General features: G+C 45.1%; 1 protein-coding gene across 8 annotated transcripts in view; it reads right to left on the bottom strand.

Moving 5' to 3' along the window:
* Positions 1-13,869: 13,869 nt before the first annotated feature.
* The window catches only part of ARHGAP26 (Rho GTPase activating protein 26), a 470,178-nt gene continuing 459,273 nt past the window's right edge, over positions 13,870-24,774 (bottom strand). For 7 of the 8 annotated variants that reach the window (XM_030841061.3, XM_060296385.2, XM_060296384.2 and 4 more), the window contains one exon: positions 13,870-19,911. In XM_030841061.3, coding sequence (XP_030696921.1) covers positions 19,823-19,911 — 89 coding nt within the window. In that variant the 3' untranslated portion in view covers positions 13,870-19,822. The remainder of the gene's footprint in view (positions 19,912-24,774) is intronic. The other variant, XR_004036031.3, reaches the window with a different exon arrangement.

Genomic DNA, 24,774 nt, shown 5'->3' with positions numbered 1-24,774 from the left:
TGGGCTGAGCCTTGCATGCCCACTCGAGAGTCCACACTCCATCCTTGAGTCGCTGGGGGAGCCAGCACATGCTTCACCATGGTGGGAGAATCATCACATTTCCTACTCCGGAGGTAACTTTGCCCTTAATGTGAAGAGTGGACCAGACTTGTGGGACCTGGTAGAAGGGAAACTAGGTAGGAGGCTGCTGAAATAGTCCAAGGGAGAGAGAGATCATAAAGACCTGAAAGTCAACATGTGACATGAAGAGGGAGAATCAGGTCTGGGCCGTTTGGGATTTGGAATGGACAGGACCTTCCTAAAGGAACAGCTCGGGGGAGGATGATTTTGAGATTTCCAACTTGGCTTGTGACATCACCCAAAACAGAGGGCATAGGAGAAGGGGGGGCGAGGTGTCATTTTGGACGTGCCGAGGCTGAGGTGCCTGCGGGTCATCTAGCGATGTCCGGCAAGCAGGCAGATATATGGGTGTGGAGCCGGGAGAGAGGAGTCTGGAGGAATATCTTTCTTATGACACATTCCTGTCAAGCCTCCATTCCTGGGGTTTGGCTAAGGCCACTGTGGACAGATTGGTGGCGGGGAGTGCTATTCTGAGATTCTGAGTGTAGAGTCTCCCAGTCCTAAGAGCGAGGCAGGTTTCTTCCTCTGCCTCTGTGTGGGGACCAGAATTTGCACAGGCTCGTGTGCCTGGCAGAGAGTGGAAGTGAAAACATATTCCACTGTTCTGGGGGCCTAGCACTGAAGTTCCATCTTCAGCCACATGTTTTCCAGGTAAACTTCTCACACAAGATGAACTTCTTGCAGAATCACAGAAGTCTCCAGAACCCCAGGGCTCAACTAGCGAACTGGAACCTTGAGATGGGAGAGAAAGAGGCAGGAAGAAGTTCTCTCCCCACGCCCCCACCCGCCATCCCCAGGACCCCAGTAGGAACTGAAGTCAGAAGAAAATCAACAGTAAAAGCAGTTGGTGATTGGTGTTATCAGAAGATGGGCTGGCCAGGGCAGGTAAAGGAGAAGGAAAGAAGTTCCAGCATATATTAATGGAATGGCTCTGATTCTAGATAATTTCAGAATGACATCAGAATGACATCATAATAACATTAGTTTATACCTGAAGATACGTCAGGATGCATGAGCATAAAAGCTGTATCATTTGCATTATCTCACTTACTAAACACCATCCCTGCGAGTTTGGCTCTGTATTAAAGTTATTACCCCCATTTTGTGGACGAGGAAAATTGGAGGCATAGAGGTTTCATGACCTACCCCAAATTGTCTATCTGATGAGTGGCGTATCTGAGTTTTGGAAGCAGTCTGTCTGACTCCAGAGGTGCCCTCTTAACCACAAAGCCCCAGGCTCCCCAGCATATGTGTGCAACTTTGTGCTGCTAAAAGTACTGCCACATATTTATGTCCTCCAGATGGACAGCGACAGGGCCAGGACTAAACTTTTAACCTGAAATGGCTTTCTATGGAGTTCACTGGGGCTGGAAGGGAGACCCAGGATTTGGTGCACTGCTGTCCCTTCCAGGCATATGAGCCTAAGACATAGCATCAGTCAACCCCACTGGCCTCCACCTTATGCAGGATGCACTTCATAAAACCTGCATTTCCTATAAGACCACACAGGGACCCCAATCCTTGGACCACAGCTGCCAAGAGGAACTGAAACAAAGTGAGTCACAGAAGGCAGATGGAGAGTCACATTTTGTACTGCAAACCCAAAATGCTCTCTTTAGCAAATCCTCATGTTGGTTTTGTACTCATTTTCCTCTTGGCTTCTAAACTCTTTAGACTACACCCAGGGTTTCATTACTGTTGTTAATTGATTAACAACAGAAACTGCTGTCAGTTACTTTGTGTGCTGGACATTAAAAAAAAAACCCACATAATTTCAGACTTACAAAATGTTGCTAAAATAGTGAAGAATTCCTGGACACCCTTTCCCCCCCACACCTCAAATGTTAGCATTTGCTCTATTTACTTTATCTATCAATCATTTTTTTCTTTTAACATTTAAGATGTTGTAGATCCGATGCCCTCTATCCCTCAGTACTTGTGTATATTTCCAAAAAGTCTGCCTACAAATCCTGCCTCTCAAAACCACAATGCAATCATCTAAATCATATTAACACTGATGCAATACGTTAGTTACCTAATCAGTAAACCTTACTCAGATGTTGCCAAGTGTCCCTGTAATGTTCTTTTTAGCCCAAGAAAATCCACGATTAGGTGTTACATTCCCTTTGTCACGTGTCTTGACATCTGGAACAATTCCTGAATCCTTCTATTTCATGACATTGACATTTTTGAAAGGAACACACCTCCGTTTCGTTTGTCTTCCTCATGGTGAGATTCAGGTTATATACTGTTTTTAGGAATTCCACTGAGGACATGACGAGTTCTTCTCAATGCCGCACAGAAGAGACATGCTGTCAATTAGTCCTAGTAAAAGGTAGTGTCCGCTGGTTTTTTCCACTGTAAAGTCACTCTTTTTTTTTTTTTTTGGTGGGGGGTGCCTCTCACTGTGTGGCCTCTCCCGTTGCGGAGCACAGGTTCCAGACGCGCAGGCTCAGCGGCCATGGCTCACAGGCCCAGCCGCTCCGCGGCATGTGGGATCCTCCCAGACCGGGGCACGAACCCGTGTCCCCTGCATCGGCAGGCTGACTCTCAACCACTGCACCACCAGGGAAGCCCTGTAAAGGCACCCGTTTATCCTTGTGATCAATGGGTCTCTTGTGAGGAGATACTCTGAGACTTGGCAAATATCCTGTGATGAATCATCCATTGACGATTCTCGACTGACTCAAATACTGTTATGGTTGCCAAATGGTGGCATTTTAATTCAGTCATTCCTTCTGCCATCATGAGTTGGCTCTCAACTGTAAGGAGGAGCTTTCTTGTTCGCCTTATTTATTTATATTGGCATGGACTCGCGAATTCTTACTTTATTCAGTTTGTTATAATTCTTTACTACCATCTTTTACTTTGACACTCAAATTGTCCCAGATGTCTGCCAGGTACTTTATGTAAGATATTTCATATAATTCTCAAAGCAACTCTATGTAGTGGGGATTATGATGATCCCTATTTTGCAGACAAAGAAGTTGAAACTCAGAGAGATTAACTTTTGTAATGTTTAATTGGTGGCGTTTCCAAATTTTGATGCTAAATGCTTGACATATACGTACATATACAGGTATATGAATTCCCCCCCCCCAATCCTCCTGATGTCCCTGCCATATAGGAATTATCCCCTCCCCTCCTATTTTAAGATGGGAAAATAGGCTCAGAGAGGTTAAGTAATCAGTCACAAAAGCTGTGATGAGAATTCGGAGGCCTAGTTGAAATCCTATGCTGTTCTTCAGCAGACCACGTTGCCCCTTTAAGCTGTTTTTCCTTTTGCAGATGGGATCCATAAGCATCTAGTCTTATTTAATTCTACTCAGGACAGAGGAGGTAAAGCTGTGGCTTTTTTACTCATTGCCTGCATTTGTAACTATTTTTGCTTTGGCTAAAAGCTACCCTGATTCTAATCAGCACCAAAGCTAGGAAGTTGTGGTGATTTAGATCTTGCCAGAATCCTTGGCGCTCTTGGAAGTTCATGGCAATTGAGTTACTAAAAAATTTAATCTCTCAAGGTGAATGTGTTCATTCCAGTTTTTAAGGAAGACTTTGGTGAGGTCGTTCATCATATAGTCACCCTTGGATTTATTGTCTATCTAAGTATGGATTTTTCCATTACTATGCTTGTGTTAATCACAGCACAGTGAAGAAACTTCTCATTCATGAATCTGTAGGCCAAGGAGAGTTGCTAATAGCTACCTAAGGAGAACCCAGACATTTTTGATATTTAATTGAAAAGGAAATGCGTGTATTAAAGCATCAATCATGTCCAGCTTTGACCCCAGGTGACCTCAAAATGAGGTTTGAGGACCACCAGACTTACAATCACCCCAGATGCCCATGACAAACACAGAGTCTGTTACTCTAGGAGGTGGATCGAAAAAGATCTTGCTGCAATTTATGTCAAAAAGTGTTCTGCCTATGTTCTCCTCTAAGAGTTTTATAGTGTCCAGCCTTACACTTAGGTCTTTGATTCATTTTGAGTTTATTTCTGTGTATGGTGTTAGAGGATATTCTAATTTCATTCTTTTACATGTAGCTGACCAGTTTTCCCAGTGCCATTTGTTGAAGAGACTGTCTTTTCTTCATTGTATATTCTTACCTCCCTTGTCATAGATTAATTGACCATAGGTACATGGGTTTATTTCTGGGCATTCTATCCTGCTCCATTGATCTATATTTCTGTTTTTGTGCCAGTACTATACTGTTTTGATTACTGTAGCTTTGTAGTGTAGTCTGAGGTCAGGGAGCCTGATTCTTCCAGCTGTTTTCAAATGGGACCTAATTAAACGTAAAAGCTTTTGCACAGCAAAGGAAACCATAAAGCCCACAGAATAGGAAAAAATATTTGCAAACAAAGCGACTGACAAGAGATTAATCTCCAAAATATATAAACAGCTCATGTAGCTCTATGTCAAAAAAACAAACACCCCAATCAAAAAATGGGCAGAAGATCTAAATAGACATTTCTCCAAAGAAGACAAACAGATGGCCAAAAAGCACATGAAAAGATGCTCAATATCACTAATTATCAGAGAAATGCAAATCAAAACTACCATGAGGTATCACCTCACACCAGTCACAATGGTCATCATCAAAACGTCTACAAACAATAAATGCTCAAGAGGGTGTGGAGAAAAGGGAACCCTCCTACACTGTTAATGGAAATGTAAATTGGTACAGCCTCTGTGGAGAACAGTATGGAAGTTCCTTAAAAAACTAAAAATAGAACTACCATATGATCCAGCAATCCCACTCCTGGGCATATATCTGGAGGAAACCATAATCCAAAAAGATACATGCACCCCAATGTTCATTGCAGCATTATTTACAATAGCCAAGACATGGAAGGAACCTAAATGTCCACCGACAGAGGAATGGATAAAGAAGATGTGGTACATACATACAATGGAATATTTAATCAGTCATAAAAAAGAATGAAATAATGCCATTTGCAGCAACATGGATGGACCTAGAGATTACCATGCCAAGAGAAGTAAGTCAGACAGAGAAAGACAAATATCATATGATATCACTCATATGTGGAATCTAATTAAAAATGATATAAATGAACTTATTTACAAAACAGAAACAGACTTACAGATTTTGAAAACAAACTTATGGTTACCAAAGGGGAAATGTTGGGGGAAGGGATAAATTAGGAGCTTGGGATTGACATACACACAGTGCTATATGTAAGATAGATAACCAACAAGGACTACTGTATAGCACAGGAAACTCTACCCAATATTCTGTAATAACCTATATGGGAAAAGAATCTGAAAAAAGAATGAATATATGTGTAACTGAATCGCGTTGCCGTATACCTGAAACTAACACAACATTGTAAACCAGCTATACTCCAATAAAATTATAAAAACAACAACAACAACAATACAAACACAGAATCTGGGGCCTTGTCCCAGACCCACTGAATCAAAATTCTTCAGTTTTAGCAAGCTTCCCAGAGACCCCTGATGCTCACTAAAGTGGAAACGGATGCTAGGGCCTCTGACCCAGCGTTGTTCCTGCGTACTCACAATGATGCTGGCTTTGTACCAGCAAAGTCAGCCTTTAGGCTACTTGACCTCTGCCTTGCCTCTTGTCCACAGCAGTTATCAAGGGAAGGTAATCCGCCAGTTTCACTGCCCTTGGGGAATGAGCCTGGGGTGGGCTCCCATCTCCTCCCTCCTGCAGGCAGCAGGCAGCAGAGGGAATGCATCATCCCTCAAGTACCAACATCAAGAGTTCTCACCTTCTAAGGGCAACTTCCCTTGGACATCAAATTTACAGGAGTGAAAAATCGAACTGACCTACATCACGTGTTTAAGCCAAGCCATGCGAGTCACAGGACACTGCATTCTGACAAGTTATGGCTTTGGTGTCTGCCCAGGTGTGTTCATTTTGGCCATGATTGGAGACGAAAGTGGGGAGAAACACATGATACGCAGGGCTGTCCTTTACGGGGGCAATGGGCAGAGCCCACACAGCCCTAGGTGCTTCCCAAGACTGGTAGACTGGACACACTAATGAATACGAAACAATGCAACAAACATCTAGAAACTGCCAACTTTTTCCAAGGTATTGAAGAAATCCACATTGTAATACTATATTATTGATTTTGGAGGATGGCCAATTTTATCAAGTACATTAGTAAGTGTCATTTCATTTCATGGAAACAACCTTAGAAGCATTCTTAGGTCCATTTTACAGATGAGGACACTGATACTCAGAGAACATAAGTGATTACCTCAAGGTCCAGTTGTTTGGAAATGGCAGAACCAGACTTCATGTCAGGTTTTCTGACTCCAAATCCAGTGCTCTTTCCTCCTGGGAAAGGATCAGACAATCAAGGGGGAGAAAGGACTGCACAGAAACCACTCTGAAGCTTTGTCTAGAGCTCAGGACTTCAGCTGTAAGTGAAAGAATTCAATTCCAACTTTGGAGCAAAATAAGAGTTTATTGGCTTATGTAACAGAAGAGCTCAGGTACGTCTGGACGCGACACGGAGTGCTGGTATTCTTTTTTATTTTATTTTATTTTAATTTTTTGATTGAAGTATAGTTGATTTACAGTGTTGTGCTAATTTCTGCTGTACAGCAAAGTGATTCAGTTATACATATATATACACATTCTTTCTGTTTTTAATATTCTTTTCCATCATGGTTAACCATAGGCTATTGACTATAGTTCCCTGTGCTATACAGTAGGACCTTGTTGTTTACCCGTTCTATATATAATAGCTTACATCTGCTAACCCCAAACTCCCACTCCATCCCTCTCCCAACCCCCCTCCCCTTTGGCAACCACAAGTCTGTTCTCTATGCCTGTGAGTCTGTTTCTGTTTCATAGACAGGTTCATTTGTGTCATATTTCAGATCCCACATATAAGTGATATCATATGGTATTTGTTTCCTCTTTCTGACTCCACTTAGTATGATAATCTCTAGTTGCGTCCATGTTGCTGCAAATGGCATTAGTTCATTCTTTTTTATGGCTGAGTAGTATTCCACTGTATACATGTACCACATCTTTATCCATTCATCTGTCATGGACCTTTAGGTTGTCTCCATGTCTTGGCTACTGTGAACAGGGAGTGCTGGTATCGTCTCTCTTAGCACCACTTCGAGGCTTTCTAATTCGTAGGCAGACTTCCCCAACAAGGAGACAAGAGGGCCGCCAGCAGTCCTCACAGCTTCAAATCCAGAAAGAGAAAGTCTCTCATCACCACAGTCTAAGAAATCCAGAAGTTGGTTCTCAGACTTCATTAGGTCCTGGGCCCATTCCTGGATCAACCCATTACTTTGGCTGAGTGGATCTGATGATCTCATAGGACTGGCTAGGGTCACAGGTTCACCACTGGATCCAGGGTAGGTTGGTGTCAGTCTACCCAAAATCCTGAGACCTGAGAGTAAGGGAGGGGTGGCTCCCCAGAGAAAAACTGAGGTGCTGTTAGCAGAAGAAGGGGTACTGGCTGCCAAACAGGCAAAAAACAGCTATTCCCCTTGGGGTGGAAAAGATGAAGAGCATTTGAGCCTGAGAGAACCCCGGGGGGCACAAGTGGGAGACAGCACCTTGCACTTGGGTGTGGACAGAGTAGATGCCCAATAAATATTGATAAATGAATGAATGAATGTTGCTTCAGACTGTTGTAGAATAATGAAGAGTGGGGGCCTCTGGGGCATAGGATACATAAAGGAACATTGGAGAAAAGCTGCTGGGGCCATACTGAGAAGCACCCTGTGTGCCATGCTGCTGTTTTTCAGGCCATGAGAGCTTCTGAAGGGTTTCCGATCAGGGCTGTACCATGGTCAAATTTGGAGGAAATAAACCTTGAAAATTTTGAAGTGCTATACGAAGTGAGAGCATTATGTTCTGTGGGCCAGGAGTGCCCTGCTTGCCTGTGAAGGTTTTCCTGTGAGCTGTGGAATCCCTTTATCTGAAAGTCCTTGAGACAAGAAAACTGTGAGCACGTCACGGGGAAGGGTCGCAGCAGGCTATCCCAGCCTGATTAGACACACCCGCACCCTTTCAGGGCCTCCAAGTATGTAGTCCCACCCAGATGAAGGTGAAGGTCTGAACTCCAAGACTCTGGAGTTTCTCAGACTCACATTGGTGGGATGGTCGAACAGGTCTGGGTGTGGCCCTCAGGGTGTGTGAACATCTTTCTTAACCAAGGAGCACTTGACGCCATGCAATCCCATGTCGTGATTAGGCGTGATTTATGGGCATTCTCTATCACAACCGACTGGGGGTCCTTGACGAGAATTCCAGGATGAAATGTCTCAACACTAATGTACCCCCGGGATGAGCCAAATCGTCAAGAGACGACTTGTATCAACTGGGGTTGGAAGCGTATGGGCAGAGCGCTCCGAACGACACCATTCCTCCCTATTCTTATGAGCAGTCATGGCTGCTTCTGGTCCAGAATGGAGAACAAATGTCAGAATTATTAAAAAAAAAAAAAAATGCTGTGCTTGCTGAGTTCAGGCATCAAGGCTCCTCTTTTGCTGAACTCATTCCAGGAGTGATCACACTGGAGCAGTGCTTGCCCATTTTATATTGCAGAGAATATTTCAGATCTTCTGCTTGCTTTCTGAAGCAACTTTTCTAAGAGGTGCACTACGAAAATCTCAACAAATAAATACTCAACATAAAGTATGAGGTCTCTCAAATAAAGAGAAGTAGCAGACAGAGTTCATGCTAAGAAGTCATTTGAGGATGGGGGGGAGGGGACGGCACTTACCATGCTTCCCTGATATGACAAATTCACCTGCTGTGACCTGGATACCTTGTCCCAGGATGAAGCCCTGGCACTGTGGATTTCACTAGGTCCTGGGCCTGTTCCTGAACCAACCAATCACTTTGGTTGGGTGGATGTGATGATCTCATAGCCCCAACCAGGGTCACAGGTTCACCACTGAATCAAGGATGGATGCCAGCCCACCCAACCCCATGGAACCTGAGGGTGGGGCTCCCCAAAGAAAAACTGAGGTGCTGTTAGCAGAAGAAGGGGTACTGGCTGCCAAACAGGCAAAAACAACAAGGATTCCCTCCTCCCACCAAAGGGTGAGGGAAGTGAAGGACATTTGAGGGCTGGAGCTCCAGAAACCTTCCCCAGAGTTGGGGCAGTGTGGGAGTTAAGAGCATCTGCCCACTGGGGTTGAATTTCTGCTCTGTTACTCATTAGCTCAGTGACTTTGAACAGGTTACCCAACCTAATATTTGGCTTCCTCCTCTCCAGGATAGGGTACCAACAGAACCTATTTCATAGGATTGATCTGAGGATCAAATGAGACGATGCACGTAAGGCAATTAGTATAACGGAAGTACTCCATAAATGAAACTGACTAGGTCACTGTCATCTTGACATGCAACAGTTCAACCCCACTCCCCGGGGGAGACCTGGGTGAGAGCCTCACTCTGTAAGCAGACCGTAGTGGAAGTCAGATGTTTTTCAACCCCACTCCCCGGGGGAGACCTGGGTGAGAGCCTCACTCTGTAAGCAGACCGTAGTGGAAGTCAGATGTTTTCTGTGTCCTAAAAGCACCCACCCACCGTCTGCTTTGAGTTCTCATGCTCTTTCCTCAAGCTCTGAATTTTTAAGATCTCATGAAGTTCAAGAGGGGGGTTAAAATGCCAAAATTCTCTATTTTGGAGCATTAATAGATCACGCTAGAAACACTGGCTCTCCCACAAGAAGACACATGCTTGTGGGATTTCTCTGGTAGTCCCATAACAGCCTGAAGGTCTGTTGTCGGCAGCTGGATTGGGGTGGGGAAAGGGACCGTTTTCAAATTGTTACATTTTTAAAAATTTGTACATCATATATTGCCAGCCAGAAAAACATGGCTGAGCCCTCTGCAGGGACTGCCTCCTTGCTGTGTCCTCAAGGATGCTGGGACTGGCAAAAGATTGCAGCTGGAGTCCCTTGGGCTGCCCAGAGAACCAGGAGTGTCTGCACAGAGCTCCAGAAGCGGGGAGCTTTTCTCCCAAGATGAGGGAGCAAAGGGCTCCTTGGAGAAAAGAAAGTTTTTAATCAAAAAACTGCCTGCTCTTACTCCAGCCACTGTAAAACCAAGCTGTTTGTCAGAAATTGTACTTTCTGAAGGGCTCACTACTGCAAAGGCCGTAAGGAGGTGGTTGATATAGTTCCAAGGAGGGAGGAGGCTGATGTGGGGGATTGAAGAACCAAGTCAAAAATGGAAGGAAAAACTTCCATCCAATTAAAAAAGTTTACGCATTTATGTAAAATCACGTGTGCGTATCTATAAAGAAAATTTAAAAAGAAACCGTAAGAGCGTATGGGCTCTAGAAGCAGACAGACCTATGTTGGAATTTCAGCTTCACCACTTCTTAGCTTGTGTGACCTCCCTGATCCTCAGTTTCCTCATCTATGAAATTATAGTATTCCCTTCACATGTTTTGAGGATTCAGTGAGTTAAGGCATGTATAGTAGTGTCTGGTACTCAGTAAGATAGTGATAAATGTTAGCTGATATTGTTATTTATTGAGAGAAGATAGAAGGCTAAAGACTAAGGGAGTAGGGGTACAATTCTCAGAAAGACCTTATCCGCTCATGTTCCAATCATAGTGAACTCACCTCTCTTTCTTTCTTTCTCTTTCTCTCTTTCCCCTTCATGCCTCAGTCCTTGCTGTCCTTGTGCTTTCTCTCCATTTTTCAAGATCTCCAATGTCACTTCTTTGTGAAGCTTTCTCTGGTACCTGCCTCCCAAAGAGAAAGGATCAATCTTCCCTGGAGCCCGGGACTACCCACCACACACAGAAAGTGTAGCAAATTGCACATGGTAAACTCTGGTTCTTGTAGACCTGCCATCACCGAGGCCAACTGTGAGTTCCCTGGGGACAGAGATCATGTCATATACTTCCTGGTTTAAACAGCTCCTGGCACACAAGAGGTCATCACGAAGTGTTTGCTGAATGGAAGCATGAAAATAGAGGGTGACTGCTCTAAAAAGATGGCTCCACTCTAAGGAAAAACAGAAAGGAAATGGACGGAAGCTGCATCCTGGGAAACTTCAGTTAGACACAAAGAATTCCCTTGGTGAGAGTGTTAGATACCAGACCAAGTTCCCATGGGACAGTGTGGAATTTCCTTTAAGGGTCTTGAAAAAGGAATACTTGTTGTGGGTGATTCTGATGTGGGTTTGCTTGAAGGCAGGTCTCCAGCCTGGTTTGGAGTTCATAAAACCACCCATAAGTAATTTAGATGACAGAGAAGGGTCGGGGCTCTTGGTCAGCTGGCCATCCAGATGGTTTCTTGCACCAAGTGCTAGCAAGGAGGCTGGGTAAGAATGTGGCTGTGTGTGTCTGAACAGAGGCTGGGAAGTCTCTCCCACAAGCCTGAATCCCGGGACGCAAGTGAAGAGAGTAGCTTGCCAAGGACCACAACATTGTCACCGCGTGTTCAAGCACCCACGTCTAATGATCCCATTTCTTTCTTTCAACTGGAAGTGCAGAGGAAGACAGGAGGGAAGGACTGGAGTCCAGAGCAGTGGCCTCCCACCTCCTGTCACATGGTCAGCCCCCCAGGGGCCATCTGGCCCCTGCCACATGCCAGGCCCTGTCCTGATGGAGGTATTAAGAGGGTGACATAAAATGTCAAACATTTGATGACAAATGATGAGTTAATTATAGGTAGAAAGTACTATGAAAGGGCAAAATGGTATGATCAGGAGAAAAGGTGGAAAAAGAAAGATGGTTCCCCTTCACTGTCATTCCTCCATCTAACACAGGCAAGGCAAGCATTACTCTCCCACATCTCTTTCACAGATAAAGGTTCAGAAAAGGCAGAGAATCATTTAATAATTAAAAAAAAAGTCTTTCCAATAATCCACATCCCCAAATGCAAAAAGGACATACAGCCACTGTGTCAAGAGGAACCTTTTAGTTTTAGGGTACACACAAGACCAAGAGGTCACCAAATGTGATTTGGTGCCTAGAGAAAGGACCTGTGAATTCAAGTCTTGACTAAATTTGCTGGTTGGTCTTGGGAAGGCATATCGGCTACCTGGGTTTTAGCAAACAGAGCCTGGGGCAGGCCTCCTGGGGTCAATGTCACAATACACAGTGTGACAGGAGTTGCCAAGTGCTGTGGGGATACAGTGAGTCAAGGCTTCGATCATTTCAGCCGAAAACCATCCTGCTCTGGTCCCCACTGGCTGATACCGGCCAGGTAACGCAGGGTGGTGGTTGTGAAGGATGCAGCCTGGCTGGGTACCGCTGCAGTCTCTCCCATGCGCTGAGCCTCGCCGACCCCGAGCAGGAACCACGTTGGTTAGAGGCTCCCTTGGCTGCTGTGCAGGCTGAACTCAGGCAATCCTGACTAGCCCAGCACAGTTAATTAGCTGCAGCTTAGCACAGTGCTATTAAAAGCAGGGCGAGCCAAAGACACTGTCACATCTGGGTAAGAGAGACATGTGGTATCCGAGCAGAGGTTGAGAAAGAATTGAGAAAAGAAGGAATGAAAACCCTGATTTCATTCCCCAAAGAGCAAATGTGTTTGAGGTCTGAGAAAATCTTTCATTTACGTGATTTCAAGTATCAATCAAGTCCACGTCTAACCAAGGTGCTCTTAGGACCAATCATGCGGCCGGAGCTAATAAGCGAAAAACACCAAACCAACCACAGGATGTGACACAATTTGAGCTCTGCTCTGGCGGCTAAAAGCAACAAGAAAATGAACACCTTTCCCATTAGAAAAACCGTAAGAGTAGAAGTGATGGGGGAGTGATGGGAGTCTGGTGGAAAGGGCAAGGACATAGATAAGATACAAATCCGTACATACATTTCATTCTCCACACGATGGGCATCAGTTATACATGTGTGCCACTCAGGAGGTCTCACATAGGTACCCTATGACCCCACACATCTATGAGGCTTCAGATGCTGGGACAATTTTCCAGCACAGGGTGTAAGCTCGGGGAAGGCAGAGGTGCTGTGAATCCGTGCTGTTCATAGGGGTAAACAGCCCTTATTAAGTGGCAAATGAGGACAGTATAAACAGTTCACATGTGACCCACATATTCAAATAGTCATCCCTCAGAACGAGGCACCAGGGGATACTCACTCGCCTTCTGCTTGCCCAGGGCAAGCTTCTGGAGCCAGAAGCCTTGCCCTCCATCCCCAGAGTCCAGGCTCCCCTGCCCTCTCCTTCTGGCTCCTCTGTTCTCACAGCAGAAGCTGGGAGTGAATTGTAAACCTGGGTCCCAGGCTGCAACTCAGGATGTACCTGGAGGGGATATGATGAATGAGACAACTCAATAACATGAGCTGGCCTGGGACAGCATGTTACAAGTGACTGATTTACAACCCTGGGGGACACGCCCAGCTGTGTGGTGGGACTGTCTGTATTTTGGCTCTTTATTCCATCCTGTGTTAATGAAGTTCCAGAAAATGGTTGATTTGACGATCAAATTGAGGGAGAATAAAATATGTATTGTAGGAGATAAAGTCAGAAACATTCATTGGAATGTGACTCTTTGGGGCGTAACTGTTTAACATGCATGACAGCTTCCCCTCAAGTTCACGAGCAGTTGACCTCTCCCTAAAGGAAATCAGAGCTCCCCAGAGCACATCAGAAATCAGCACTGTGGTTGTCACCAGTGACCTCAGGAGCCCAGACTTGTGATCTTTGATCATGGTCTTTGCTTATTTGAAAAAAATATTAAAATATGCATCCTGTCAAAACTTTATCAGAAACTCAAGAAACAAACATACCACCAAATGGAAAAGTCATTTAATTCAAAAATCATACTTCCACTAGTTTCACAGGGATTGTCACATAAACCAACCGAAAGTAAGAAAGCCAAGTTTCAGAGGCCACCCAACAGAAACTGTATTTTCTTTACAGATATGCTTAGTGACACAAAAGCACATTTTTTTTTCTTTTCAAGCCTGAACATGGCAACACTGTTTTATGAATAACAGGGAAAAAGTTCTATTCTAGTCACAAGTTACTTTTTAATTACGAAATAGGATTCTACACACACCAGTCGATATTCAATACTGAATCGAAGTTTAAAACAGTGCATTTATGTTTTTCAAAAAAAAACCTTAAAGTGCCATTTTTAAGTAGTTTATTGATATTACATCACACAGCACTTTATAATACACTCAAAGGCAGCCTAAGTTGTGAATTAAACATGCAAATATTTTCTTCTCCAAAATATGGACAAAATGTCTTTTAGAGTGCTTGTGAACACTAGCCTACTATGAACCCCTAATTGTTTATGAGTTTGATCTTTTTTCAACATGACTCTTAATAAGTTAATAAGGAATAGAGCTATAGATAGTAATCATCTGATAAATACGAACAGAGTTTTCAAATGGCACTTAAGTTACATCTTTGCTCATTCTGATAATCAATAGCCTCTCTTGGTTCTCTGATTCTCCAACTTCAAATCTTAAAGGCTGTCAAGGCTCAGCAACCGCCAGCTTAGGCGGGTTTTTCTAGAAGACAGTCTGTATCTTTACATATGTAAATGTGAGCTGTACACATACATACACAAACACACACTAATACATATACACTTAAGAATCATCAGATGAACCTCTTTTCATAGGTTCAAGGTTGACCCTGGCATCTGGATACCCAAGGAAGCTGCGTGTAGGGTCTGTTTGGACAATTTGGTAGAAATGGTAGATGTAGAAATGATTGATGTCAAATGTCTTGGCCTCTCCAGGTAATTCTGACACTTTATCACTACTCTTGGTTCTCGCTGACTACACTAAATGGAATTTTGATGTAATAGTAATTCCTATACTTACACGTGTCCAGGACTGTGCTAAGCCTTTGCTCTCTAAGGCATTCTGCCTTGAAAAATGTTTTCATCTTGTAGTGTCCTGTAAAACTTCTGTAAAAAAATTAGCTGTGAACTTTTTATGTGATAGATTTCCCCCCCTATTAAGAACTATATTTATCCCTCTTTTAAAAAATCCAAAGTTCTTCAGGATGGTTTGCCTTTCTCTTTCTGCTCTTAGCATTACTTTATACCCAATCCTTTTTCTCCTAAGAACACAAGTGCTTCCATTAGGAGATCACATTTTAGCCAGGGCTGGCTCTGAATGACGGCTGAATTCTCTATATGGCCTCTCCCTGTGCTTTGGGAAGCTCTTTAGTTAGACAAGTACTGTAGGTGGTGGAAGGAAACAAGCTAATTATGACTTGGTGGAGTCTGGTCTCAGGCATGCTGTAGGTTTGTGCAAGGTCCATTATCCTATGGCTGTTGTCATCTGTAGGTTACATTTAAAGAAAAGTGGTTCAGCACCCAGCACACCAGCCTGGCTGCCAAACACATCTGAGCATGATAAGATACATTTTTTAAACGCCGACACAGGGTGTGTGAGAGGACACCCAGTTGACTGGAAAGAGATGTGGGGCAGGGCTGTCTAGGTAAATGATTACTGTCAAGTTTGCCAGTCATGACAGATTAACTCCCTAGACAGTATAGCCAGGACATTCCTTTTAAAGTCAGGTAGCTAAGTGGCTGTTTAGTTTCTTCAGGGCTGGCTACCTACTTGGGTAACACGGTTGCTCATAAAACATTCGATGCTAGGGCGAACTGTGAGTGCCATGATGGCCACTGCTGTACCTGGGAGTCCTGGGTCTATAAAAATGGATGGTCCAGACTTGCTTCTTCTGGAAACAGAAGCCAGAGGATGAAAGGTGCCAGTAGACAGTCATGAGTAGTTGATCATGTTATGTTCAGTCGATTATTTCTGTCTCCCCACTCCACAATCATGGATGTTTTTAGAGTCTATACAGTCAAGACAGAGCTTTTGGTGCCACAGGGGTTGCTGTTTTCAAGAGACACAAACTCTGATGGTAGAAGGACTTCCCTGTGAGCTACAGGTATGACACACATAACTGCAGAGTCTTGGCAAACAGTGAAATCACCTTGTCACTAGCATGACTCTGTGTTGCTAATGCCGGTTGGCCAATACCTGATTGTTCATTTATTCTCCTTCTCTTTGCCTTTCTATCCAAAAAGCACTCAGCAAGAGGACATGAACTAGAATTATGCTGAAGAAACAAACAAACAAACCCCAGTTTGGTGTGACAGAAGAAAACACACATTGGCTGTAGAAATACTAAAACACTAAGCTAAAAACTGGCTCCAGTCCTAGGATACAAAGGCCAGCAGTGCTATACAGGGTCCATCCCTCTATGTTCAGATTTGAAAACAGAAGAGAATATCATCAGTCTTGAGCAAGTCAGGACTTTACTTGCCTGGGCGGTGGGGGAAGAACGTCAAACTAGTTGTCTTCTCAAGGCATGGCGTTCTGTAACTACAGAACTCTGCTGAGTACCTGGAGGAGGTGGGAGAGACTGATCTTGATGCCCCCAAAAGACTCAGGCTATGTCTGCCTACCTGATCCCAGGGCCTTCCAAAAGCAACACGAGGCTCCTGGGAAAGCTCAGGGATTTTGCTCAATAGTATTCCACTCTGATACCCTAATGTGCCCTAAGATTCCCTATTCCAGAAGACAGAGTTAGAGGTGGGGAGCAAAGACAGTGGAGGGTAAAACCTATTTTCAGCCTTCAAGTTCCTTCTTATTTGTCGGCTCATATCCTGAACAGTGTCTCCAGTTCTGTAGATGATGGGAAGGAGGGGAGCCTGGCCAGGGTAAGGAAGCAGAGTGGCCATCTGTCAGGGCCCAGCACGGCCCAGAGAAGCTGGGAAGGGGTCTACCTAAAATTCCCATTGGCAGTAGCTCCATTTCCCCCGGCTTTGGATCAGAGGCGAATGAGGAGGGAGGCACATGCTTCCAAGTGGTCAAGCTGGGGCCAAGTGTCGGCAGGTAAGCTTCAGAGGAACTTCCAAATCCAGGGCCTGGGACTTGCGGCTGTCCCCACGTTAGCTCTAGTCAAGGTTCCAATGGGGCAGGTGGTGATTTCAAATGTCCAATGTGTTAAAAGCAATATGTTGCACTCTTTCTATTTGGAAAGCACAGTGGTATAGAGTGTGCTTGTCCCTCTAGCCCCTTTGAACAGGTCCCCAAGCTGTTCAAAGTCCGCAGGGAGGAGGTATAGCCTGCTCATATAGCCTGCTCATATGTGCCCTTTCTTCTTGGGTTTTCAATGATAGCTTTCCTGAGTCCCATCTCGGTCTTCTCCAGTCTTAATTCTTGTTCCCTGATTCGGTGGTGGTGCCTCGCTCACTGCTGGGTGAGCTCCTGGGTAATAGCTGTGTCATCCTTGAGCTGATGGAATGAATCACAATGACAAACTCCTATTAACTTTAAAGTCATCTAGAAAGCTATAACAGCACAATCTCCACCCCTCTTTGGAGGTTTTTCTTTGTCTTATTTTGGAGCTATCGGGAATCTGAGATGAATAAACATGTTTAGGGAAAGGGGAAGAAGCAGCATGTCAAGAACGAAAGATCCTAAGAAGCCAGGTTTTCTTGGAACTTAGACACACACATTTGCAAACTAGCTTGGACTCCTTTATAAAGCCTTAGAAGATGTGCGGAAGAGTGAGATACAAGGAGCATGCAATTATCCCGTCTTCTGTCCTGGTACCTTGGGGTATCAAGAAATACACCTGAGAAGAAAAATGAAACAAACAAAAAAATCTAACCCCTGGCCTCACCTGTTTAAATCCTGAGCTTCATCTTACTACTGGGTAGGAGTTCTCGGAAAAGTTCATTGCCTGAAGATGCTCCTTCCATCTCCAAATCCAAAGCCCAAGAAATGCTCAAAAAACCACATCTGGATAAGGAAGACTGAACACCATTAACGTGTCACGCCCACCAACAAGAGCCAGCAGAGTGTGTGGAAATATCTTCTCCTTCCTCAAGGCCAGAGAAGGGATGATCTTGACTCTCTTCGACCTTGTGTCCCCTCTCTCCCTCGTATACACACCTGTTCAGCAATCAAAGCTTAAATGTGTGAAGCAACTAGCTTATAGAATATCAAATATAAAACTTTGCCATATAGTATTTCAAATCACTCTATTTACACGTTTATCTTTTCAAAAAAAAAGTAAAAGATACAGTAATTCAACACAATTCAAGTTTTTCTTTTCCTCTTTAAAGTTCCCTCAAGAGGAATTCCAGAAGCAGGACACACTCTGGAACAACGCCACCATCCCGAGGGGCTCCTGTCCTGGAGAGCTTGACAGTTCCTCACTTCGGAGTTTGTCTGCCCAGAATCACTCTTGCAAGGACATTCAAGTGTGGAAATACTGGGACTCTCTTCTTTGGAAAGCCAAGTGAATTTGAAATGTCCAGGCCAAACTTCCCCACCCAAGGCAGTCTTCCACATGACCCAGCCCCTTCTGGACCAGGAAATTCTCTTTCTCAGAAGGTACCCATCCCACCTTCCATGCCCCAACCTTCTGGCGTCCTCCTGAATCACAATGGCTTATGCTATTAGTCTCATGCCTCAAAAGCCTGAGAAACAATTCCCTTTTTCTGAGTGGCAGTGAACATGTATGTCCTTTTAAACTAGAGGCCATGGGGTTAGTCCAGGAATCATGCCTGCAAACTGCCAGGGCACCAGTGCTGAGCAGCCCAGGGCACTGCCAGGGGGCTCGTCAGTGAAGGGCTACAGGCAGGCAAGGACAGGGGAAGGGGCAGGTGAACGGGAGGGAATGAGTCAGAGGGAGGGTATTCCCCTTCGGGAGGCAGCATGTTGCCCTCTAGAAAGCAGACACTAGGTGCATGGAAGAACAGAAATATTAAGCCTGTATGTAATTTAATCTCAAGAGGTTACTAGAGTTTGTTCCAAATATATCCTGGTGCTGCTGAAATTCATCAGAAAGGGAGCAGTTCCCAGCTGCTATTCTATCTGCCCCCAAGTAGACCTTGATCTTCGGCTTCAGGTTGTTGGAAAACCATTCAATAAACGGCCAAAAAGCAGGGAGAAAAAAATACGTCATGCAAAGAGTGTGTTATTTTTTGGTTTGGTTTTAGAGTAGGTTGGGTTGCCGTGGTTACGAGGCAATGGCAGCCTTCGGTGGCAGAGAAGTTCCTAGCTTGGGATAGTATGTTCCTAGCTTGGGAAGGGGGCCATGGGGGTGGTGTGTGCTCCCCTGCATGAGAGGACTGGACAGAATTCTGCCGGTGCTGGGACAGTGGCTGCTTGAGAGATGGTGAGAGACTGGATCTTATGTAAACAGCGCCATAACCCTTCTCCATCCTGCATGCAAACAAACAGACCCAGCCGCCTATATCACGGCAGGTCTCAAGTATTTAGAGGTGGGGTAGAGAGAGTGTCTACTGTAAACAATAGCTGTGGATCCAGACTGGATCTCAGGCCACTGCCCAGCCCTGTCAGAGCCAGCTATACTGCAACCTCCTGGGGACTGCTTACATCTCACTTCCTTCCTTTATCAGAAGGTTGGGGTTTGGGTGACTACTGAAACAAAATGAGCACCCCACGTAGGGTGCTAAATGAGAGAAATGGCTTTGTAAGCCTTTCTTGTTATCAAAATCAAACGGCCTCCTCCGCTGATTTACTTCTGTTTCTTGCAGTATCACCGCACGTCAGCTGAGATTATCATGGGGATGGGTGACACCAGAGTTCACAGAAACATTCGTGTTGACAGGTAGCAGCAGAGTCAGTCACCCTGCACTTCTCAGCGGCGAAGAGCAATGGCCCACAACAATGGAATCAGCCGTTGTCATGGACACCATGAAAAGCTCAGCAGTTCTGCCAGGGCCCATGGTTAGAGGAACTCCACGTAGTTCTCGGGGATGAGGCCCGTCTTTCCATTCAGAGTCCCCTCCAACCAGCCAGGCTCCTGAGATGGATGCACTGTACAGGAAGCGGGGAGAGAGTGACAAGAAATGACGTTACAGATAGGGTAGGAGGTGGATGCATACTGTGTATGTGTGAAGGAAGTTTAGAGATTGGTGCAGTCACTCGTTAAGTTACATAATTCTCAGATTTGTTTAAACCAGAGTTTCTCAACCCACTGGGGGACCTGGTGAAGGTCATTCTGAACTTTCTCCATAATTAAAAGGGGAAGAGACACAGGCATTCAAAATTCTGCATATTAATTTTAGGCGTTTCATGGACTTTCTGAAGTTCCTGGTTTAAACTATAAAGAAGTAACAGACTTCTGCATTTTAGGTTAGAGGTCACAGTTATGATATTCTACCTATATATTTACCTAAGTATCCATCCATCCATCCCTGTACTCATTTACTTACCCAGTGTTGACTATGTACCAGATAAAGTACCTATGGAGGACTGCTAAGAACTAGTCCCTAAAGATATGTAGCTCCTAATCATGCATTGTACTTCCCTCCGAATCCATACCCTCTGCTTCTAATTTCCTTGCAAATTCCCTCTGCAATTTTTTTTTTTTTTTTGTACTTTATAGTCTTCAAATAGCCCTCTGGTGGTTCCAACCATACCCTTCTTTAGTTTTCTTTCCTGTTCTCTGGAGTTTTCCTCCTTCCTATACACAAGTCTGAAAGCTGTCTTCTCCCTCTCTCTATTGCAATTTAAAAAACTTCTACCCTTTTGATTTTTCCACATCCAAAGAATATATACCCAATGTTTTGTGATGTCACAAGCCATCTCCATGGAAACTACTGTGATACTGTAAAAATTATATACAATCCAGCTGAGTCTGCAAAGCAGCCAACAGCAGGAAGGAAGAGAGAAGGAATCCTGGACTTGGAGAGGAGGGCTGTTCATGTTTTTTGAACTGGGAATATACAAATCACTCTTGGGCGAGGCAGGACATTTGTTCTTACTGTTTTAGGAAAACTCCAATCCTCTGAGATTGTTTGGAGAGAATGAATTTTCCTGTATTCCCTTCCTAGGCCAATTAAGTGACTTCCTGAGCTTGTTTTAGAAAAGCATTTCCGCCCACAACACTACTATAAAACTCTAGTTTCAGTTTGTAGGGAAATAAGAAAGAACAGAGACCAAAGGAAGTAAATGGAGAAGCAACAGAAGGACACACACTGAGGCTCATAGAAGATCATGGTCAACCTTGGCTAGATCTTGAAGGCTTCTTTAGGAAAAGACAAGGTCAATCATCTATGAGGTGGCCTCCAACATGTTTCCCTGATTTCATATCTCTAGGCCTCAGGAATAAACCCAAGTAGCGAGGGTACTTCGGATTCATGACCACACAAGGAGGAGTCTGGGGGACAAGTGCCATGGAAGAAAGAACACAACACAACTGAAAAGCAACCTGGTCTCTCCGATGACCAAGATCTCCCAGCCTACCGCTAAAATGCTAGTACCCAAACACCCCTGCCTTCTGCCCATCCATCCAGCTCATATTGCCAAGATCACTTCAGTTTCTTCAACCTATCAAGTGATAATAAAACTCTCTCCCCCTCAGTGGGTTCTTGTGAGGGTTCAGGAACCAATATGAAGAAAGCACAGGAAATACTCAGTACAGATGAGTCAGTAGGAGACCCTGTGTCATTTGATCAGCCATTCAGAATGGTCAGCAGGATCCTCCTGGTAAAAACCAAGTAAGGACCTGGTCTCCACAACCACCTAAACTTGGGGAAATCTCAGATGTTCAGAACCAAAACCAAACAAATCAAACTCACTCCCCAAAACAAAAGACCTAGAAAGAAGAAACCAACCAAACACACAAAACGAAAAACAACAAAAAAAGACAAACCCTCCGCCCCCATCTGACAGCAAAGCTCCTAGTTGAGTTGCTGTTCTACCGGATGCACCGAGTCCATCTCTCTCAGACTTTCTCCCTTCCTGGCCAGCTGTTCAAACACAGCTCAGGTGCAGAGGTGGTAATGTCTGTAAACATTAGAAATGGAATTTGCAGAATAAGGGGAGAATCAGAGGGGACAAAGGAGGCCCTCTAAACTAGAGAACAAGAGCTATGTCATGGGGGACGACAAGGGACAGTGCAGCCTTTGGGTCAGATTGCTGACTCGGAGGAGTCAGCAAGTCAGGCTTTAGTAAGGGATGGTACCAGACCAGGTGCAACAGAACCACCTGGACGCTTATTAAAACTGCAGATTCCTAGGCCCCAGCACACATCAGTTACAGCAGAATCTCTAGGAGTGGGGCTCAGGGATCTGCATTTTAACTCATTCACATAAAGTTAAGTTATAACTCTTCCGTGCCAAAATGCCTCTGTAATGAGGGTGATAATAAGAATTAACTAATGGAGGACAGAGGCAGCCCCAGATGCCTCTGGCTTCCTGTTGTCTTTTGTTGCCCTTCCCCACACTTGAAGGCTTAGCTGAAGCCCTACCTCCTCCACAAATATCCTCATGGAACCCCATCTACCTGCTCCCTCCCTTCCCCTGGCTCCTGGAACGCTCATAGTACATTCCACATATGATTCATAGGTCCTTTTTTTTTTTTTAAAGAAGATGTTGGGGGTAGGAGTTTATTAATTAATTAATTTATTTTTGCTGTGTTGCGTCTTCGTTTCTGTGCGAGGGCTTTCTCTAGTTGCGGCAAGCAGGGGCCACTCTTCATCGAGGTACGCGGGCCTCTCACTATCGCGGCCTCTCTTGTTGCGGAGCACAGGCTCCAGAGGCGCAGGCTCAGTAGTTGTGGCTCACGGGCCTAGTTGCTCCGCGGCATGTGGGACCTTCCCAGATCAGGGCTCGAACCCGTGTCCCCTGCACTAGCAGGCAGATTCTCAACCACTGCGCCACCAGGGAAGACCCATAGGTCCTTTTAATGCTGTTCAAATGTGTTAAACTTTGTTTCCCTAACTAGTTTTTTTTTTTTTTTGCGGTACGCGGGCCTCTCACTGTTGTGGCCTCTTCCCTTGTGGAGCACAGGCTCTGGACGCGCAGGATCAGCAGCCATGGCTCACGGGCCCAGCCGCTCCGCGGCATGTGGGATCCTCCCGGACCGGGGCACGAACCCGTGTCCCCTGCATCGGCAGGCAGACTCTCAACCGCTGTGCCACCAGGGAAGCCCCCTAACTAGTTTTTTAGTGCATTTAATTTCGTATTCTATCACTCAACATTCTTCACTGACTCCCCTCTGGTGAATTATAATGATAGAAGCGAACACGCTACAAATGATGACTGGGAAACAGCCGTGGACTCAGAGAGTTAAATATTTATTGACTCACTCGGACCTAAGGATCCTAGCTTGTATTATTATTATCCCTATTTTACAGATGAGAAAATTAAGGCTCAGAGAGGTAAATTAATTTCTTCAGGCTCCCAACGGTAGAACCAGACTTTGAATCCAGCTTGCTTGATCCCAGAGACCAAGCCCTTTCCCACTACATTATGCCTCTATCCAACCAGAGAATGGGATCCTTGAGGGTAAGAATGATGATGCTCATGGGGAGCACATACTAAGCAGTGGGCCCTTTGCTACGTGCTTCCTCTGCATCCCCTCTTTCCATCTTCAGAAGGACTATGGAGTTGGTTCTATTATCCTCATCTTACTGATGAGAAACTGAGGCTCAGAGAAGTGAAGCATCTTGCCCCAAATTACACAGCTGGTAGACGATGGAGGTGGATCTGAGCTCAGGACATCTGGCCCTAGGGTCTGTGGTCTTAAGCACTACCACTTTGGCCTAGCCTAATGCTCTGGACATCGAGGATGCTCATCATACGTACTTGTTGGGTTGAATCGCACCAATGTCCAACCTTCTGAATTGCACCAGTGCCCCATGTGCTATATAAACACACAAGGTGTTGCAGTGAGCTGCCTGGGCAGCTCTCCAGCCCAGCAGGCATATAATAAATATAAGCTGCTGCTGACACGGGCGTGCTTCCTGCCAACTACTCTCTCTCAGCTCAATCCATATACACTCCATACACTCCTGCACAGGCAACTCATGCTCTCCCCGCTCCTTCGCTCACGGTGCACAAGGAACAAGTGTGTGACTAAGATCTCTAACGGCCGGCTGCCCCACAGGGAAGTAGCACTGGCTGGAACAGGTGCAGACCCCCGTGTAGTTGAACGCATGGGCTCATTTAACAAACGTTCATTCAGCACCTACCACGAGCCACACACTGTGCTAGGTCCCTGCACATAGGATAGAACAGCAGATGAGATTGTGCTCTTGGGGAGGGACCATCTACAGTAAGTAAGCATGTAATTGTAGGTAGTGATGAGGGGAAGGAAAGAGACTGGGATAGGGAAGTGGGTGGGTGGCCAAGAGTTCGAAAAGCTAAAACCCAAATCATCCAGGAGCCAGCCGGGCAGTGGGTAGTGCAAGTGTAAAGGCCCCAAGATGGGGAGAAGCTTGTTGTGATTTCAGAACAGTGGTGTGTAAGTTTTTCTTAAAAAGCCGGCTCGTCAATGTGTAACTACTCAACTCTGCCACTGTCTTGCTATAGATAATATGTAAACACAAAGGCGTGAGTGGCTGTGTTCCAGTGAAGCTCTGTTTACAAAAGCAGGCAGCGGGCTGGATTTCACTGGCCGGTCATAGTTTGCCAGCCTTATTCGAGAACATAAAGAAGGCCTGGGAGGCTGCTCTGTATCAAGGGAGGGTGAGAGGGGGCCACACGGCAGGGGCGGGACCTGCAGGTCCTTGTCAATAATTCTAAGAACAACAGGAGGCAAGATAACATGATGTGACTTCCATTTCTCAAAGATCAATCTGGCTGCTGTGTAGAGCCTGGGTTATGGGGTAAGAGTGGACGCAGCAAGACCAGTGAAGCAGCTGGTGGAAATGCCCGGGGCAGACATGGAGAG

This window comes from Globicephala melas, chromosome 3, assembly GCF_963455315.2.
Source record: "Globicephala melas chromosome 3, mGloMel1.2, whole genome shotgun sequence".
In the NCBI taxonomy this organism is placed as follows: domain Eukaryota; kingdom Metazoa; phylum Chordata; class Mammalia; order Artiodactyla; family Delphinidae; genus Globicephala; species Globicephala melas.
This window is presented reverse-complemented; position numbering and strand designations above follow the sequence as displayed.